General features: G+C 53.4%; 2 protein-coding genes across 4 annotated transcripts; both read right to left on the bottom strand.

Annotated features, from left to right (window-relative positions):
• Positions 1-48: 48 nt before the first annotated feature.
• Positions 49-12191, bottom strand: MXD1 (MAX dimerization protein 1). Of its 3 annotated transcripts, none has more exons than XM_074164310.1 (6): positions 11988-12191; positions 11786-11882; positions 7493-7522; positions 4864-4978; positions 3803-3962; positions 49-3715 (listed from the first exon to the last, which is right to left on the bottom strand). In XM_074164310.1, exons 1-6 carry the CDS (start codon positions 12058-12060, stop codon positions 3528-3530), a joined length of 663 nt encoding a protein of 220 aa, XP_074020411.1. In that variant the 5' UTR covers positions 12061-12191; the 3' UTR covers positions 49-3527. The 3 variants fall into 3 exon arrangements, with proteins under 3 accessions (XP_074020411.1, XP_074020413.1, XP_074020412.1); XM_074164311.1 differs by having other exon boundaries at positions 3528-3712; positions 11988-12060; XM_074164312.1 differs by lacking the exon at positions 7493-7522 and having other exon boundaries at positions 11988-12060.
• A 351-nt stretch (positions 12192-12542) lies between these two features.
• Positions 12543-15249, bottom strand: SNRNP27 (small nuclear ribonucleoprotein U4/U6.U5 subunit 27). Its single transcript, XM_074164316.1, has 6 exons — positions 15158-15249; positions 14416-14536; positions 14144-14256; positions 13881-13960; positions 13711-13775; positions 12543-13088 (listed from the first exon to the last, which is right to left on the bottom strand). Exons 1-6 carry the CDS (start codon positions 15192-15194, stop codon positions 13034-13036), a joined length of 471 nt encoding a protein of 156 aa, XP_074020417.1. The 5' UTR covers positions 15195-15249; the 3' UTR covers positions 12543-13033.
• Positions 15250-15287: the final 38 nt, after the last annotated feature.

Here is a 15287-nt window from a genome sequence, read left to right as displayed (position 1 = left end):
GCCTCCCGCTCACTTCCCGAGGCAGCGGCCAGCACACCCCTTCTCTTTCATAATGAAATAATTTATTTTCTAACAGTCAAACAATACAGAAGTATCCATATACACAGCAAAGGTCTCCTAAAACACGTAGTTTCTAAAAATGCGTGTGCTAACTGTAATAAAAAGCACCATTAGATGGTCTTGACACAGGATTCCGAATGACGACGGGGTATTTACAGCAGGAACCGAACGGCTGGAAACAGAATTCCTATTCTCCCATCTGCCGCTCCCCGGCTCTTGACTGACCAAAATAAAGCCGATGCTCTACAGGTTCGCTTCTCGGGAAGCAAAAGGTTAGGAGAAAAAGATGGAAAAGCACAAATAAAACGTGTCAGAGAAAACCCAAGCAATGCCCGGATGGTTCTGGATCAGACATTTCGGACGGCTCAGGTACCGCTACGCTGGAGAAATTAAAAGGCTGAAAGAAACATTGCGGTTTTCAGCCGTAGCCATGGCAGAGCAAGGACATGGCGCTTCCCGGGGAGCAAGTGACAGCAGGCAATGTCCCAACCTTCTTTATGGGGGGGGGACAAGTCGAGGAGCAAAGCACCGGGGCAGCAGTGGGCTCTGGAAGGATTCGGATAGAGCCCCATTCCCGGCAGCTTCCCATTCTCTGCCTGGCCGTGGGTCCTGTCTCTCACCACCCAAAGCAGCGGTTTGAGATCTGCCTTCTGCAAGGAAAACGGAAAGAAAAAAAAAACACAAAAAAACCAAAAAAAAACAACCCAAAAAGAGTGTTTTCGACTCACGTCTCTCTGTGCAACGATCCGTCGTAAACATGGGGTGCGCGAGCAGCTCCTCGCATCCCCTTTTTATTTTAATCACAATCTACAAAAATGTCCTTCCTGCAGCTTATTTCTTAGGAATGCTGGTGGATCAGTGAATTCCAGGAAAAGGCTGGCACAGCCGCTGGGCGCCTCGGCTGACGAAGGGGGGGACCCGGAGAGAGCGAAAGCCGCCGGAGACGGTCCCAGCCGCTCGCCAGGAATCAACCGCCGGATTTCCAGCCTCCTTCCAGGTTAGTGCATCGTTTTGGAGGGTTCCCGTTTCTCTTCGCCCTCAGGCTGGAGAGGAGCACATCCCAACAGTGCAAAGGTCCGGTAATTATTAGTTAGGGACAAAAAAAAAAAAGGGGGGGGGGGAGAAAAAAAAAGAAAAAAAAAGCAACCCCCCACGCAGTGTTTCACCACGAGAAAAAGGTGGGTAACTCAAAAAGGCACAACACTGAAGAAAAATAATTATTTACGCCAAATTGATACCTTAAGACTCGGCCTATCTAAACAACAAAAATCCACTGTTTTCTACCTCCCATTGAACCCCGACGGTGCTTTCCTGATGCCAGACGTCACCCGTCCCTGCTCAAGGGCAGCAAGAGCTGTGGCTCTGGGGGGATTCCCGAGGCGGTTTTTGAAAGAGGGCGAGGGAGGGCTCTCGGCAAACGCCTCAAAGTGCTGATATTCCACTTCCTTTTCTCTGTGCTTTTCATCTTTTTGCCTTTTTCCCCCCCATCTTTTTGAAAGTGTGGGGATTTTGAGCTCGTGCAGCAAAGGCTGGTGGCCTCGGGCGTATCAATGCTAAAGGCATCCGAGCCACGGGTGAGTGCAAATCTGTTGGATGTCGGAAAATTCCGGCTGCTTTAAAAAAACAAAAGAATCCCTCATGGTTTTGATTTTTTTTTTTTTTCCTCTTTTGCAATCCAGAAGGTGCAAAAAGAGCTGAGACTTGGGAGTTTTTAGCAATCCGTTAGCCCTGTCTCCCATCCTTCTTGCTTCTCAAAGATTTCGAATGATCCAAAAATAGGCTGAGGATATTTAAAAAAAAAAAAAAAAAAAAGAAACTGAGTTTTATATTGTTCACTTTATGGAGTGTCTCGGTGGCTTTCGGCATTTTGGAAACTGCGTTTCTTGAAGGGACTGGTACAGACCGCAGGCGCATGGGGATGCCCAGTTTTGTCTCCTATCACTAAGAAAAGCCCTTGGAGAGTGAAGCAGCTCCTCGCCAGGTGCCGACAGGGATCAAGCGAGAGGTTTACTGAGGGGGTGGGAAGGACCTTCGACTGGCTCAAGAGGAAAAGAAACGTCTCTGTTAGCGGACCTCTACGTATCAAAGTTTCCAGAACATCTATAAAAGCATTAAGTCGTAAGAATGTTATCTCCAGTACATAGAAAAAGGAATAAATACTATTTATAGCTTGCGTGTTTTCTGTACACTTCTGTGTGCTCTCAGGTCGGGAACCCCCCGCCATTGGGGCAGTGGGAAGGGCTCTTGCCCTTTCTTGGCATGTTTGGGTTTCTCTCCCTAAGGCGGCGACCAAAATCCTTCGCGAGCCTGTTTCAGTGCCTGAAAAGATCTCCGCCGGCCGGAGAAGTGCTTCGGTGAAGATCCATAGGGTCCCCTTGGGCGCTGACAGCTGGAGGCTGCCCCACTCCCCCTCACCGTCGGGTTATTGCTAAACTGTCACGCGATGGATTTGAACGGGGCTGGGCATTGCTTCTGTAAAACAAATGAGGCATCATCTTTGTTTTTTGTGCTAAAGGGATGGAGATAATCTTTGTTCATCTCTCCGAGGTAGAAAAAATTTGTCCCAGAGACAAGAAGCGTGAAAGAAATTCCAGGAGCGCTTGCCTGGAACAGCGATGTGCAGCCGTGAAGCAGGAGGTGGGAGGTCGCACAGGATAGGGACAGGGACCGTTTGGTTTTAGGTAGGACAGAAAACTTCCCAGACCGAAGGTGTCCAACCTCAGCCTCTGTGAGACAGGGGACGGTGAGTGCCAAGCCCTGCAGCCCTCCCCGAGCGGCATTCCCTATGCCAGTGAGGCTCCGGGATGACGGCAGGGCTGGGCTGGATTGTACATGGCTGTGCTGCCACCCTTGATATTTAGAGCTGGTGGAGAGGAGCCCTCTGACCAAGGTGCCAGAGGCTGGCGGTGCAATTCCTGCACCCATCTGAGACGTGACACGGATGAAATGCTCCACTTGGCGATCACCAACTTGATTCCGCTCTCTCCCGGATATAAACTACACAAGAGATTGGCTCTGCCTTCAGATCCTCACCCAAAACCTCTTACATTTGGGCCCTGCCACCGATTATCGGGTACATGATGTTGCTGGGAATATGCAGAGTAAATTGGGAATACTGTGCAGTGACAGCAAGCCAAAAATCCCAGCGGAGGGCTTTTGAGGTTGCTGTTACTGCTGCGATATTCTTGGGCGCACCAAAATGTGGCTGGAATGTACGGTCTGGCAGAGAGGAGTTTTGGACGGTAAGAGAAGCCGGCGGATGCAAGCGGAGGTGAGCTCTGGGGAGCAGGTTGCCAACCGCAGCCCTACGCCGGGTTCTGGGACTTCAGCAAAGCTCAGCTTCATTTCAGTCGGCAGTTCGTTAAGATTTTTTTACGTGCAAGAGAATGGTGGGACGGTCCGGTGTGCTACCTAACGAGATCCAAAAGGGGAACGGCGACAGGTGAAACAGCTGCGGGAGTTGCTTCTTATAGACCGAGAGAAGGCTTGTGATTGCTCTGCAACTTCAACCTCTTCACGCCGGAGCTGGAATAACCCTCATCGCTACAGATGCTCTGCAGGCTCCCTCTTTCGTCTGAGTCGCTTGGGCTGCTGCTGCTCCAGTCGAGGTCTGCGGGAAGATCGTCCGTGCTCTCCACATCCACATCTATCTCTTCTGCAAGAGGAAGGGTTAAGCGTTACAGTGCAGCCAGCCAGACCTCTTGTCAGCTGGCCCCGCTCCCTCCTGAGCACAGGGTCTCACCTCTATCTGAGTCTGAGCGCTCCGAAGACACAGTGGATCCGATACTGTCCATCCTTATCCTCTCTATCCCCAGCTTCTCCAGTTGCCTTTTCAGGTGCCGCTGCTCCCGCTGCAGCTGGTCTATTTGGTGTACGGCTTTCCTGTCGTAGTCTTCAAGCTTCTGCAGAGGAGGAGAGAGAAGGCACCCTGAGCTCCTCAGCCTCCAGCCACAGGTGAAACATCTCTTTCCCTACCCAAGCCACCCAAATGCGACTGCTGCCAGCTACCTAGGGGCTCCCTGGCTTCACCACGCTCGGGACATCGAGCACATGAGTCGTATGGATGCAAATTTCATCCTCCCAGGAGCTGGTGGATGTTAAAGCAGGATGCAGCCTCTGGCCTAGAGATGGACAGGTCTGGACCTGCCTCAAGGCTGTTGCAGAAGGCACATAAAGGACGCTTCCCCCTCCAAACAATTTACATGCCCAGCCAGGCTGGAGCCAGCTCCATCCTATTTATAGATTTTTAGAGTCTTTGATAACCAGGGAGTCGAACACAGCCCGATGCCCCTGTTATCTCTCAGCTCACGGAGATCCAAATACGACCAGTGAGGAGCGCCCTGAAAAATCAAAGTCTAAAGGACAAAGAGTGAAGTAGGAAATACTGTAGAAAAAAAAGGAAAAAACCAGCTGTCCTGCAATCCTGCAGCCAGTCTCACCCCGAAGGCCTCCGGGCATTGCTGTGGTGTAGGGTACAAGGGAGAAATTTGGCTGTAAAACAGCATGGCAACCCTCTACAAGCCTGTTGATAAGGAGAATCACACGGACTCACTGTACCAGCTGCAAGAAGGGCAATACCGACCCGCGACAGCATTAACCTTTGTCAGTATTTCCAAAACAATGTCCCGAACAGGCCGTTACCTTCATCCCGGCTCGAGGATCCAGGCACCCAAAGCCCTGCGCCCCAGGCGGTGGTGCTGCTCTTCAAACTGAGCTCGGCACCCACCCCACGGGGACAGAGCCCCACTTCTTGTGTCTCCCACAATGGGTGGGTTCAGTGGCACTGAACGAGCCCACACTCACCTTGATGTGCAATTTGGCTTTTGTTAGTAAACTCAGGGTGGTGTGTCTGCTGGCTTCGGGTCCGAGCGGTACCATCCCTTTCAGCTTCTCCAAACAGAGCCGCAGATGGGCACGCCTGTAAGAAGAACACACAACGAGCTCAGCAGTCAGGTACCTGCTTCCCAAATGGCATTTCACCCCTGCGAGCGTGGATAATCAGGGTGGTTGGAAGCTAAGCCAAGCCAGACGCCTTCCTACACTCCAGTAGGTTCCATAACTGGGCGAAAACTGCAGCCAGACAAAAGGACATCTCTGAAAATCCCAACTCCAGCTTTGGCCAACTCTGACAAAACCCTGCCGGGCTGTCAGGACACTTCCTGCTGAGGAGCCGCCTTTTTGGCAGCTTGACTTTTTCGGTGAGGGTATCCACTTTTGGTCTTTCTCCTCCCAAAAAGCTTCACTTACAGGGATGCTGTTTGGTCACCGCTTTGCTCTGCCAACAGCTGAAGCCATCCGGGCTGACACCACGCAGCTGTAAACCCAGCACATCCCTTGGGAGCACTTCCTTTCCCTATTTTTAGTAGGGACGGGCTGGTTTCAGATCCATCGCGTTGGCACGCATGGCTCAGGTCAAAACAAAACCAGCTCCCTGAGAGAACGCTGGCCCCAAGTAGTACCACGCTCCTCAGCTGCCAGGAGCCTGCCAGGAATCCCTCCCTCCCTATGACACCTGGATTTTGTCTGCATTAATACGCAGGCTAACACTTCACTACGTGCACACCACTGCCGAGGGAAACTCTGGCTCCTCGAGGAAGTCCCTTTATCCATGGATAACCAGGATGCTCCCAGCATGGGCTGGTTTGCCTTCCATTCGGCACTCCAACCCCAAGATTTAGGTCACATTCTTGGGCACCGGTTGCAACACCCACCTTTGTAACACCCAATCGACACAGGCAGCTGCAAATTGGGATTTTGCAAGTACCTGCCTATCTTGTTTTGGGCACACTAGGAGTAAACAGGCATTTGCCTACACAAAGTACCTCCTGAATTACAATTCAAACAAAACACATGATTTTTACTCTTCAGGTGAATCCCAAACACCGACAGGCTCAAAGATGAGCCTTTGTAAAGATTATTTTCCTGAGCAGGGGGAGGAAGAGCTGCCTGGAGCGGTGCAGACCTGTCTGACCACGCCGTGGTGGCTTACAAGCGATTTACCTGTGAGATCTACCGATAAGGAGCCAGCCCAGCCGCACTCTGTGAGGGCTGTGGCAGCCAAATCAAAATCCTCAGCTACCTCTGCTAAAAAATAAAGCCTTGTCACACTGGCCGTTCACATCAGAAAAAACAACAAATGGCACAAAACCAGCCCGCCCTACCCAACAGAAGTTACGCAGAGGGGAGGGAGTGCAGCAAGTTTCTGGATTACACAACACCAGCACCGGAGTCAAACTGGGGTTTCTGCTCCGAAGTCAGAGGCACAGCATATGTAAAAGTTTCTGCCTTGCTTCACCCAGCTGAAACTGCTGCCAGGCTTAAACCCCACCCCCAAAATCCCACTGGCTCTTAATAATAATAAAAAATAAAGCCCTCAAAGGATTTGTTTCCTGGGCAAAGGAACTTCCAAGCCCATCGGCTTATTTCATTGCCCCTACACTCCATGAGATATCCATCTTCTCATGGGTCTCCCTCTCCATACCAAACCCAGCTGCTCCTCATGCTGGGGAGGGGGAAGCTGACAAATTTTGGTGAAGATTCACTGGCTTGACCATTGGCTTAAGGTATCTCTAACAAGGAACAAAGAGGCGTGTAACCTCTGGTCAGAGAGAAGCTCATTTCTCCAGCCACCCCGTTTGAAGGAGTGGAAAAGATGGAGCATTTACTGCGCTCACTTGTGCAACGTTACCAGTGGGATTTCGACACGGCTCTGCTCTAAACAAGGCCAGAAGGATGCAAGGTGAGCCTGAAGTAATCAAATTATAACTTTCTCGGTCTTTTCAAACGAGGAATAAATGGCCCATGCCTTTTCTAAGCCGTGTCACTTGGGACACTGCCGCTTAAGATACAAACTGAGTTCACAAGGATCCTCTGCTGGCAGCAGGACATGGCAAGGTTTGAGCTGCATCCAAGCCATGCTGAGAACAAGAGCAGCCCACGGAGGCCACAAAGCCATCTTTCAGCTGGACCACAAAGACTGTACCGATCTGTCTCAAATAATCACAGTTATTTGTGTGCTCAGCTCCGGCCGTGTACCTACAGCCTGACTGCAGGCAAGCAGAGGTCGCTAGCCATCCCCCGGCACGGGATTGCCCCCAGGAATTGGGAGAGGGCTGGAAACCCTTCTCCCTGGCAAGCTGAGAGGCAGGACGAAGGGTTTCGCTTGTGAACCGGGAGCTGGCAGAGGAGAGAAATATCATTCCTACCTCATCGCACAGCTGCTCCGGCAGCCAAAGACAGGGAATGCTTCAAGTTCAAGCACTCACCCTGGGCCACATCAGGAACCTCCTTGGTGGTCACTTTATCCTGCCATCCTGTCCCTTCCCACCCACTCCCTACCTCAACGCTGCCTCAGCTCCCCAACCCGGTTCCCAACCCCTGGAAAAACAGCGATTCGCCCAAACCCAGCTCCTGACAAGCCTCCGACACTCACCTATTCTTTTCCATCTCATTGTGTGTCGACCTGAAAAAGAAAGAACAATTTATTAACTCCTCCATCTGACTAAGTACACCGCAATTAGGATTAACACATGGGCCTTAGTAAATGCTCCCCAGAAAAGCTGCCAACCTCGGGGGCTTTCAGAGCCACTCGGTAGCCCAGGGATGGCAATAACGGCGGAAGGGATGCAGGCAGCCTGGGACAATGGAGAAACTGCAAGATAAATGGTAATAAAAAGGCCAGTGAATCCATAAAATGGGATTTTAATGAGGACAGGCTCCAGTTTTAGAACAAGGACTAGGATTAAGCAGCGGTATCGGTACCGTGACGCAAGAGAGGGTACGCCACCCAACAGCGAACGCTTGCTGGGCCTGTGGTGGAAAAGGGGAAGCACCAACCCTGAGAAGACAGGGCAGAAGGGCTGATATCCGGGCAGGGGGAGGGAAGTTGCTCCATCGCAACACAAACCTGCAACCAAGCCTCTATCGGAAAGAAAGCGGGTTTTCAGACAGCGCAGGTGCTCTGCTGAGCTTTTTTTAAAAACAGCTTCTTAAAGACTTCTTGCACAAGAAGGGCAGAGAAAGCAAGAGGAGAATCTACAATTCTTGGCATGTAAAGTGAAGAGATGGGGGCCGACAGCTCGGGTGCTCAGTGCCATCTTCAGGGAAAGCGCGCTGCTTTTTGAAGGCTGCGCAGTGTCCAAGAGGTCGTGTCTTGCGCCAGGAGCCCCAAACCAGCCCAGAACACACTAGCCATACAAGATGGGGACTGGGAGGGAGCCCCCAAAGTCCTGATGACATTCATGCCCGTCTCCACTGCTCAGCTGGTCATCTCTCTGCAAAACCAGGGTGAGCTGCCAGGAAGACAAGGTGTAAAGAAAAGATTCCCTGTGTCCAACAACGGGTTAGCAGCTCTTAATGAGAGATGCCAAACGTGATGTTAAAACCCAGGTGGGCAATACGTCCATTTACAAATTCCCCCGAAGCTCCTAATTTTGACGAAGCTAAGAAAAGGCAGAAAACACAAGCTACTACTTATTTTCTCTCCATCGAAACCCAGGACAGCTACACAAGGCCATGTTGCTTGTGACACCAGGACTGATGCTTAGGGAAGAGCTGCTTCCCTGCCCGGGCTCTCCTTAAAAGCTCGAGAAGCCACCTACTCTATAAGAAAAATGTTATGTGCTTAAAAACCTAAAGAGGTGGAAAACCCACTAGTGTTCAGATAAGGACACCTACCTAGAAACCCCCAGGCCCTGACGCTGAAGGAAAACAAGGGATGCCACTGACACGCTGGTTGAAGACGTTTGCTGGGGTCTTCTTTGCTTGGCCAGCAGTGTTTTGCGACGGATCACCATCGCTCGGGAAGCCATCGCAGCCCTCCCGTCTTTCTAAGGAGACTCATGTCAGCCCAGCTCCTGTTTGCTTTCCGCTGGCACTGGTTGAAGCAATCTGCTCCCGAAGGCCAGCATCCCGCTCACAGGAGACTGCAGAGTCCAAAACCATTCAATTCCAGTGGAGACACCTCTCACTTAAACGGACCGGCATTGTCCTGAGTTCTCCCGAGCAGAGCATGTGCAAACAGCCAGGAAGGACTCGGGTCTTCGGCTCCCATGGTGTCTATCTCTCTATTGAACTTTTATTCTGGATAAAAGTCCTGTGTTTTACACCAAGCCTTTCAGCCCAGCGCTTGCAAACCCCATGCAAGGCGATGGATTGCAGCAAGCCTGAGCTCTCCCCTTGGTCATAAATAAACCAAGCACCTTTTGAGCATCGGGGCTGACAGAGATGAAGGCTCCCATCACCACTACACTTTTATTAATTACAAAATCTTTCCCTCTTCCACAGCTTTGTTTCAGAATCCTTCTTAGCCTGAGGGTTTTTTTTTTTGTTTGCATCCACAATTGCTAATATGTAGAAAAAGGTTCCTTAGTTGATAGATTTTAATTTTAGATAAAGCAAAAAGGGAGAGGGGATCAGAGGGGATGGCAGCTTCACCCCAGGGCTGGCAGAGTGCTTGGCTGCGTGCCCCCAGAGCCTGTTCTGAGCACCTTCCTGCCCACTGAGCCGCTGACCGTGCCTCTCGCTAGCTGAAACCTTGCCTTCAAGCCCCAAAACTTCAGCTGGTCACCAGTGTTGCCTTCGAAACACAGTCTTTTCTTCTGCAGACCATAACAACAAAGAAGGTAAGAGCATGTGCTGCAGCTACCCCTTCTTTTCTTAATACAACGCAGACCTTTGCTCCGCTGCTACAATTTGCCTTAAGTGAAGAACAACCTCCAAATCTTCCGAAGAGGAAATTTGGAGCGTGTGCAGGGGCAACAAACACCCATGAATTCACTCGGAGCCTGCTTGAGAGGAGATTGAGAGACCTCATCTGCCTTCTACTCCCCTAACAGGGACTCAGCAGCCCCAAAACCCTGGCTTGGGAGGAGACGGAAACGCCCCAGCTTGGGGAGACAACGGGACTCAGGGTACGAACAAAACTCACAGGGCGTTCCAGGTGGTATTTGTTGTTACAGCAGCTACCAAAGGTCAGCTGTCACTGCGTCATGCAGATGAGTTTGCTCCCAACCAGGAAAATGTGACATATCTAGTGACATTGCCGCCTTGCTCCTCCCTGGGCAAACAGCCTAAAATAAGCCAGTCAGAAAGGAAGTGATTGGCCACCGGTGACGTGTCGGGATGAACCTGCTCAGACTTCACTCTGCCCGATGAAATTTCCCTCCTAGCAGTTTCGAGGGGCTGGATGTGCGTGTCCCAGCACAGAGGTGGCATTCCGGAGCTGGCCCTCCTGACAGTCAGCTGAAAATTTCTCCTCAACAACACCTATGTGATTTTAATGTTATTAAAGCGAGCAAATAAACCACAATGGGTGCTGGTAAGAAAGAAGTCCACATGGTGACTCTGGTTTGCACCATGGCACAAGTGTCAGCTCTGAGGTGACAGTTTCTGTCGTATAAAACAGATGAACGAGCGAATGAAATGAGACATGGGAGTGTTAAGTGATTAATCCATGGGCATGGGGAGGCGTAATTAAATATTCCCCCCCAAAAAAACCCCAAATCTAGACTGGTGGGACTTGCATGTTTAACATCAGCAAGGAATAACATGCGTCAAGGCTCTGGATGGATTTCAGGGAGGATAATTAAGGAATTTCCTTTTTTCAAAGGAAAGCAAGACCAGGTGATTTAAATTAAGCGTCGAACAAAACCCAAGCGATTCCCTGTGCTCGGCCAAAAGTGTATTAGAAAAATCTTGCTTTCTTTACAGAGAATCCTCATGGACTGAGAGCAGTTTCACTTCCCGAGCTTCGGCATAAGCAAGCCTGAAATCAAAAGCCCAACTTCCACATTCCCTTCAGCAAACTCCTCCGCCACGTCAAACGGTTGCACGTTTCCTACCCAAGTTTGCCCAAGACGGGAGGTTTCCCCTCACATCTCGCCGGGATGTTCCAGAGAGACACTGGCCTGGGCCGGTCCAAATTTGGGGATGGGGGAACTGGGGGGTGCTGACAGGAATCTCTCAGCAGAGGTGTGAAGGGGAAAGGGGTGCCAGGGGACCATGGAGCTGGGAGGATTGTGGCACAGCCCAAGCACCTGGTGACAGGAGGGTCCCCCAGCCCTGCCAGCACCCCATGACGGCAGGACCTTACTGGATCCGGGCACCCCATGACAGGAGGGTCCCCCAGCCCTGCCAGGTGCCCTGTGATGGCTGGACCTTATCCTATCCAGGCACTTGGTGACAGGAGGGTTCACTCACAGCCCTGCCAGCACCCTGTTGACGGCAGGATCCTACCAGATCCCAGACACCCCCTGACAGGAGGGTCCCCCGCAGCCCTGCCACAATCCCCACGACGGCAGGACCTTGCCGGATCCAGTCACCGGGTGACAGGAGGGTGCCCAGCCCAGCCATACGCCCTGTGACAGCGGGACCTTACTGGAGCCCGAGCAGCCCTGGTGACAGCAGGGTCCCCCCAGCCCTGCCAGGTGCCCTGTGACAGCAGGAGCTTACCAGGCTCGGTCACCCGGTGACAGGAGGGTCCCCCCGAGCCGGGCCAGGCCCTTTAACACACCTTGTGACGGCAGGACCTTACCGGACCCGGTGGCCCCGGTGACAGCGCTCCCCACCCCCAGGCCTGCCAGGCGGGACTCTGACAGATCCGAGCACCCCGCAACGGCCGGGCCCGGACCCACCGGGCCTCGGGGGCGTCCGTCCGCCCGCGATCCCTCCCCAGCTCCCGGTGCAGGGCCCCACCTTGTCCCCCCCGCCCGGTACCGGCCGTTACCTGCTACCGCCGCCGCTCTTCCTGGCCTTGGCGCGGCGCCGCAGGGCCTCCCCGTCCTTACCGCCGGGAAGCAGCGAGGCGTAACCGTGCTCGGCTTCTGCGGAGACACAACGGCGGGCGGCCCGTCACCGCCGGGCCCGGCTGAGGCGGGGTGGGACCGGGCCGCACCGGACCAGGGAGTGGGGAGGGGGTGAACCGGTACCTCGCTCCCGCCGCTCCAGGTACTCGGCCGCCTCCAGCAGCATCTGGATGTTGAGGCCGCCGCAGGCCGCCATCTCGCCGTACTGTGAGGGCCGGGCCGGGCCGGGCCGGGAGCGGCGGCCGCGGCGGGGGGGTGAGGGGGGCGGCGGCGTCTGTCCGCCTCGCCCGGCCGTTCCGCCAGGCCCCGCCCCCCTCCGCCGCTCATTGGGTGACACCCCCCCAACAGCCGCCGCCCATTGGAGGAAGGGGGAGGGCGGTGCCACCTCAGGCCGGCACGGGAAGGAGGGAGGGGGGCAGTGCCCGAAGCCACGCCCCGCGCTCGCAGTTATTGGCTGAGGGCAACACGCCCTCGCGGGGCCCCGCCCACCCCGCGCCGCCATTTTGACCCAGCGCTTCCCTCAGCTCCCGCACCCGGGGCGAACCGGCGTTAATTAGCGAAAAACGTTAATTGGCAAACGGCGGAAGCCACGAAGCGAGCGGAATACCGTGCTGTCAGAAAATACCCAGCCGGGCCATCAAAAATAAGAAAAAAAAAAAAAAAAAAGAGTCGTTTTCTGCAATAAAAGGCCCCAAATGCATGCAGCCTCTGACATGCGTTTTTTAATTTATTTGTATAAATGTGTATGTATTTGTGTGAGATGGGAAGCGAAGCTTTTTGGGGTGTCAGGTCCCCACGCCACCACAGCAGCTCAGGGAAACAGCTGGAGATTTGCAGCAGCCTCTTTGCTCCTGTGTGTTATTCCCGAATTATAAAAATAAAAAGGAAAAATACATACATTTTATTGTAACGGGGAACAAACACCGTGTCAAAAAACAAGAGGAAAAACACCATGAAATCTCAGCGAGGAACGAACCATGGAGGATATTGTAAAAAAAAAAAATAATAATTATAATAATTATAATCAAAAACTCCAGGAAACGGCAACTTGTACCCACTGTGGGGCAGGGATTTGCTAAGAGTAACCCAAATTCCTCGGAAATCTGGTCTCTGAGGAAGCAAAGTCTGTCTCGGCGGGTGGTTTCTTGCCCCCCCGAGCGAGCCCAGTGTCAAGCGATGAAATCCAGGGGTCTGTTGAATCCTCCTTTTCTGTTCATGTACTGCCTGCAGCCGGAGGGAAGGAACCAGCGTCAGCCCCGGGGCACCCCGTGCACAGCAAATCCCCACAAAAGCATCCAAAGGAGGTCTGTAACAGCAGCCACAAGGGATGGAATTCCCTGTGGATTTGCCCAAGTCTCCCGCCGAGGCGGCATCAGCGGAGGCTAGGCTGTTTGAGGACCAGGTCTGAGCTGAAGCCCAGCAGCGCAGCCCCGCCATCCATCAAAATGTACTTTTTTGATGGCGCTTTCCATCAAAAAGGAAACAGAATTGACAAATTGAGTGGTGTTTTGGGGGAGAAGAAACAGGGAAACTGCGCTGCTTACGCAAGCCTGCAGCTCCCACCCGCTCAGGCCACACTTGGGACGTCCTGCCTGCACACAACGTGCTCTTTTTCTCCTCATCTCTCTGCTTTCACCATTTCCAGGAGAAAATAGAGGCCTCTTACCTCCATTTGACAGTAAAAAACTGCAAACTTTGCCTTTTTCCAAAGGCCCGAGAAGCTGGATCACCCTCCTGCGCGCGACGAAAGACAGCAGCTTCGACGTACGGCCGCAGCTTCCTCTGCGCCGTGTTATCTCATCAAATAAATTCTTTCTACCCCCAAAAAAAAAGGCTGGGCACAAACCTGTACTTCCTCTTTTGGGAGACATTGATGGCGTAGGCATTTGCAGCGCCGTCCACCTTCTTCCCCTGAAAGACAGACATTAAAAAAATGGTCCCAAACCTCAGCATGTTATCCCCAAAAAAGGCCTGTCAGAGGCAGCTGCGGGCTCCACCGCACTAATCTGCACTCACTTTTGTCGTGTCAAAAGAGGCAAAGCCCATCATCTTCATCATCTCAATTTCCTCTTCTGTCTTGCCCTGCAGATCTTCCTCTGCCAAGGCAACAAAAACAAACAAGCAAACAAACAAAAAAAAAGAGTTCAACAAACACAGCTGCCGGGTTTCACTAAAAACATTTAAAATTAAGCACCCAGGTGTCACCCTGGTCCCAACCCAAGTGGGGAATTCAGTGCCCAGGACATATTTAATGAGGAAAATCCCCACCCCCCCCTTACCCGTGATCTGACGCTCTTTGCCTTTGGAGTCCTTTATCTCCTTCTTCTCTTCATCTCGCCTTTCCTTCAGCCGCGGTGGGGAGGAAGAGCTGGATCGGTGCCGTCTCGGAGACCTGATGTTGCAAACGCAGGCGGGTTTGCAGCTTCCCAGCTGTGCCGTTACCAGTTTTACAGTGTTAACAAGTTCCCACTGTCCTCGTACCGCCCAAACCGCCCCTCACCCAGGCTCTTCAGCTTGTCCCCACCGCAGCATTGCCATTTCTGACCCTCACCTGGATCGTCTCCTGTGCGGGGAACGAGAACGGCTCCTCCTCCTGTCCCTGTCCCGGGACCGGGATCGCTCTCTTCGCCTCCTCTCCCTCTCCCGTGAAGTGGACCGTGAACGCCTGCGCTCTGCTTGGAGAAAGGCAAGGCTCCGTTTAGCTTCTGCTTCCTCACGTTTCTCCCGCTTTTCAGAGAAAATCTCATCCACGCTGTGACAGCTCCCAAGCAGAGATCCCCCACAGCAACTCCCTCCCACCTCCTCCCCTCCATGGCTGGGCTCAGAGTTCCCCCCAGCACCCGCAGAAGTGAGAAGAGAAATATGAAAAGTCACCCGGGAGTGGGGTGACCAACCTGTCGGCAGATCGGTCCCCGAAAAGCCAAGGTACCTGGAAGGGGGCGGGAACCGGTGTGCTGAGTGTAAATCTACACTAACGACCTTTAACCATTCATTCTCCGAATCAGGGAGAAAGAGGAGGAGGAGAAGGAGGAAGAGCCCCTCTGCTCTCCCTACAGAGAAGAACTGAGGCCCCATCACCACCGCCCCCCCACCTTGGAGGGGCCTCACCCCCTTGCCCAGGGGTTGGGAGATCTCCTAGGGCCCGCTCCTACCCCGGACCCGGCCTGCCCACCCCAGGCCTGCCTCCCCCTTAGGGCCCCCATACCGCCCCCCTAAACGCAGCCCCGGGGCCAGTCCCCCCCGGCCTCTCTCCTCCCCACTCGGTGTTCCCTCCGCCCCCCGTCGCCCCTCACCGCGCCGCGGCGGCGAGCGGGAGCGGCTGCGGCCCATGGCCGCCCCTCAGCGCCAGCACTTCCGGCCGCCCGGCTGCGTACTTCCGTCCCCTAGATTCACACACACACACACCCCCCCGGAACCCGCGCC

Source organism: Numenius arquata, chromosome 26, assembly GCF_964106895.1.
Source record: "Numenius arquata chromosome 26, bNumArq3.hap1.1, whole genome shotgun sequence".
In the NCBI taxonomy this organism is placed as follows: Eukaryota; Metazoa; Chordata; class Aves; order Charadriiformes; family Scolopacidae; genus Numenius; species Numenius arquata.
The sequence above is the reverse complement of the archived record's forward strand: the minus strand, read 5'-3'. Positions and strand labels throughout refer to the sequence as shown.